We start from the raw sequence: 3958 nt of genomic DNA, 5'->3' as shown, positions 1-3958 counted from the left end.
GCCACACGATATACGAATGCGAAAATGGCAACTTTGGCAAAGAAAGCTCTCAGTTAATAACTGTGGAAGTGCTAATAAGAACACTAAGCTGAGAAGCAGGCTCTGTCCCAGTGAGGACGTTAATGCCAATAAGAAGAAGAAGAATTAGATTTCTTATTCATAATATGGACCGGTTTGAGTCACAAAAGGGATCCACCTCTCCCTCTAATCCACATCTGTGGGATTGACAACGTCTAAAATTTCAAAAATACTTGTTTTATTGAAAATCTAAAAAATCTCAGGATCCCGGGACTAGCTTTAATTTTTATCCCGAATCCCGGGACAAGCAAAAGGGCCGGGAAATGGACACTCTAATGCCAGGTGCTTCGCGACAGTTTTGAATATTTATACCAATGCACTGAAAAATCTCAACTTTTTTGTTATTTTAATCTTCACTAACGAGATTTTTAATCCTTGATTAGTTCATCTCGGGACCAACGACATTACTTCCTTTCCGAAGAAAGTCGTCACTTTAACAGTGTGTGGTAAAGATCTACCAGTATACCCTAGTCCTAACTGCTTCAAACGAAAAGGACAGGATGTTGTAGTAATCAGAGGAACACTATAAGTCCTTGTTACATTTTTAACCTTTAAAGTGACAAGTCTCGGTTTTCCAGTTGCCAAGAATAATCTTGAGACAAGGAAAAAAAGTGAGTCGAAATCAACAATTTGTTCCCTAATCTTTTATTTATTTATTTCTCTTGTTTGAAGATGTAAAGACTGGGATTCTGATACAAAGACAGTATCGGTCTCATTGTTTGACTTTATCAAGAAATTCTTGTTTAACCAAAATGTTAAATTTCAAAGAAAATATTATTTGATTGTTAGAAACAAAAAACTTTTTTTTAACTTTGCGTGTTACGAAAATACTGAAAACATATTTGAAATCAGTGGGATAATCATTGAATTAAATTGAACATTGAAACCATTGCAAATGGCCAAAACGCGTGAAAAGTTTTGATTTAGTCGCTAGACTTTTGACAGAATAACAAGGAGTTTCTTTCCAGATGAAAAATAGCTACTCCCCCTCGCATTAATCCACTGTTATATAACAAAATTACATTTTAAACATAAATACTTACCCACTTATTACTTAGGTAACCTTCTGACTAGTTTCATTTCGTGCGTCAGCCAAATTGCAAACGACAGCAGAAGCAACGATCCCGACTGATGACTGGCAGCGAGCGGAACTGGCACGTAGGTGAGCAGTGTCGTAATACCCAGAAGGACCTGTAGCCATCCCATCGCAGCTACAGCCGTGGCAGCTTTGTACGCCCTTGGAGGCAGAACCCGTCGTCTCGAGAGCATGAACATTCCGGTAATCAGCGTTAGCGTCGCTGTCCCCAGCAATCGATGGTCAAACTGAACGGTGGTAGGATTCTCGGTAAAGTTACGCAACGTCGGTGACATGGCTAGGATATCGCTGGGAATCCACCGATCTGCCATCTTGGGAAACGAGTTGTAGACTAGACCGGCATCCAGGCCAGCCACTAGGGCGCCGGACATAGCCGTAATGAATACTGCAGCTTTGGTGGCATGTGCCAGTCCCTTGAATTTGAACGTTGCCGCAGGAATCTTTCCCAACAGCTTCTGTGCTGGCAAAAGTTTGTCCAAGGCTGACCACAGGAACAACGAATATAGAACAAATGCAAATCCTAGATGGGACGCTAGGCGGTACTGGGAAACACGTGGTACATCACTTTCTTGGTGGAAACGGTCCTCCAAACCGGACTTGACCATGTACCATCCCATCAGCCCTTGAGCGGCGATCAGGGCTCCAAATGCAACGGTGCGGATTTTCATTCCTCGATCCAGGTAACCCCTGGACCAGAAGTAGGCCGCTGGAATGGCGTAAAACGCTCCGATGAGGCGTCCCCACATACGATGACCATACTCCATGAACCAAATCATTTTGAATTCACTGAGGGTGATGTCTTTGTTTTTGCTGAAAAAATATGATTAATCCATAGTTAGTTGACTAATGTCAGGGCTGGTAGTATTTGTCGTAAATTCATACTTAAATAGGAAGTTTTTCCTCGTGAAATTTGATAGCATCTAAAGGTTTCTCTAAAACCACTTGAACTCACTGTAAACAGAATGAGGATAAAAGTGACTTTAGAGACTTGAGACCCTTCGTTAACAAAGCTGACAGCCTTAAAATGTGCCCTTCATACTTACATTTTGAACTCAGGATATTGCTGATAGCGTTCGAATTCCTCTTGCCATTCCTGTTGGCTTCGTGGCATCTTCTCGCCCAATAATTTCCACGTGACCATCGATAGTCCGGATTCAGTGAGCCGTGTTACACCACCTGGGATTGGGAATTTGATTAATAAAACATTAAAATTTCAACTCAAAGCTAAATCAGGCGGCATCCACAAATTACGTAACGCTCTAGGGGGAGGGGGGGAGTAGGCTTAAGCGTTACGGCTCATACAAAAATTTGAAATTTTTCATACAAAAAGCGTTACGGAGGGGGGGGAGGGGGTCAAAAATTTCCAATTTTAGCGTTACGTAATAAATGGACGCCGCCTCATCCACGTTTATTTAGCTGTTCGATAAACTATCTCTGCCATCACAATACACACGCAGTACAGTACAAATCCGTAACAAACAATCCCACCTAATACGACGGCCACGAAGACCATTCCGCTGCAGCCGAGCAGCCAGTAGCCAACTGCCTTTCGGCCCTTTTCGGCCACATCTGGTTTCGTGCAGTATCGAGTTAACGAGGTCTGCAAAATGCGCCCTGGTGTGATGTTTGCCTGGAATTCAACGAGGAAAATGTCCATGAATGTTTACAGTAATTATAATACACCAAATTACCTTCTTAACATTCTGCAGAATGGATGAATTACGGCCCAGGGGATTACCGGTTATGAACGACCGGCACGGGGTTAGATTTTTCCATACCAAATTCGATGGATTCACTGCGCTTCGGACTAAAGGAGTTGCTAACCGGAGGTAATTCAGCATGGTTTAGAGCACTTTTGAGGCGCAATATAATTTGAACAAATGCTTTTGACTATGAATTTACAGAATATTCTGATTACTCAAGGTATGAGATCAGAATTCGCACAGCAATAAAAGAGGAATGGAATTTTTGTACTGAGGAGAAGCCGATTGATTGCGAAATACACGAAACGGAGGTTTGTTTTGACGTTTCACGATTTTCACGTCGCCTCTGTCGCATGTGTGCTCGGAGTATGCTTCTGTTTATACAGCACCAATTCGATTTTGGTACGCTGCGTTTAAATTGGGTCCTAAAATTTTAAATGAATTCTTGTTTTTATTTAATAATACTAAAGAGCATGTTCTTTGAACCACTTTAGCAATTTTTCCAGCTCAAATAACGGCTATAACATATTTAAACCTTAATTTTAAAAATTATTCCAAATATGAACCTTGACACTGTTGACCATGTTTGACGTTCACTTTGTCGACAAAAATACCACAGGGGTTTTAGTTTCACCACTGGGATTGTTCCTATCTGACATTTCGGAAGGGACACGGAAAACAAAATATACCCAATATTTGAGTTTAAACCAAGGGGTATGACAAAATCTCAAAAATTGTTTTTTGGGCTTAAACAAACAAAAATCATTTAAAAATTGTGTAAACATGTGTTTCCGGCCTTAACTTAAGCGTTTGGTACTAAAATTGAGACAGGGCTTTAGGACCCTATTGTGTTAAATACCTTACGATTTCTCTAGAATAGTGGGCGATTTTTGTTGTGTACAGAATGTTTGTTCAACAATTTCTATTGCAACACATGTTATAATTAATACATTGAATTTACCTTATAAATATGGTTTGGTTTTTGGAAACCATAGCATTCTGAAGTGACCCAAAATCGAGCAGATGTTGTACAGGTCCGGCCACTCTCCGCCATTCACAAACATTGAAGCATGATTTTATG

The 3958-nt window shown here is 40.7% G+C and overlaps 1 protein-coding gene across 1 annotated transcript; it reads right to left on the bottom strand.

The window, feature by feature from the left end:
• Window positions 1–1063: 1063 nt before the first annotated feature.
• Window positions 1064–3207, bottom strand: LOC110680827 (cytochrome c oxidase assembly protein COX15 homolog). Its single transcript, XM_021856614.1, has 4 exons — window positions 2866–3207; window positions 2663–2804; window positions 2218–2350; window positions 1064–1984 (listed from the first exon to the last, which is right to left on the bottom strand). The coding sequence occupies exons 1-4, from the start codon at window positions 3013–3015 to the stop codon at window positions 1129–1131; spliced, it is 1281 nt and encodes a 426-aa protein (XP_021712306.1). The 5' UTR covers window positions 3016–3207; the 3' UTR covers window positions 1064–1128.
• Window positions 3208–3958: the final 751 nt, after the last annotated feature.

Source organism: Aedes aegypti, unplaced genomic scaffold (genome assembly GCF_002204515.2).
Source record: "Aedes aegypti strain LVP_AGWG unplaced genomic scaffold, AaegL5.0 Primary Assembly AGWG_AaegL5_hic_scaff_1900_PBJ_arrow, whole genome shotgun sequence".
Lineage (NCBI taxonomy): Eukaryota > Metazoa > Arthropoda > Insecta > Diptera > Culicidae > Aedes > Aedes aegypti.
The sequence above is the reverse complement of the archived record's forward strand: the minus strand, read 5'-3'. Positions and strand labels throughout refer to the sequence as shown.

What these genes read in the sequence shown, in the direction of transcription:
- LOC110680827 (XM_021856614.1), bottom strand. Translation starts at nt 3,015, where the DNA reads ATGCTGAATTACCTCCGGTTAGCAACTCCTTTAGTCCGAAGCGCAGTG. An exon ending in TTCTGCAGAATGTTAAGAAG is followed by an intron (nt 2,805 to 2,865) that starts GTAATTTGGTGT and finishes GTTGAATTCCAG; the next exon opens with GCAAACATCACACCAGGGCG. An exon ending in CTTCGTGGCCGTCGTATTAG is followed by an intron (nt 2,351 to 2,662) that starts GTGGGATTGTTT and finishes TCCCAATCCCAG; the next exon opens with GTGGTGTAACACGGCTCACT.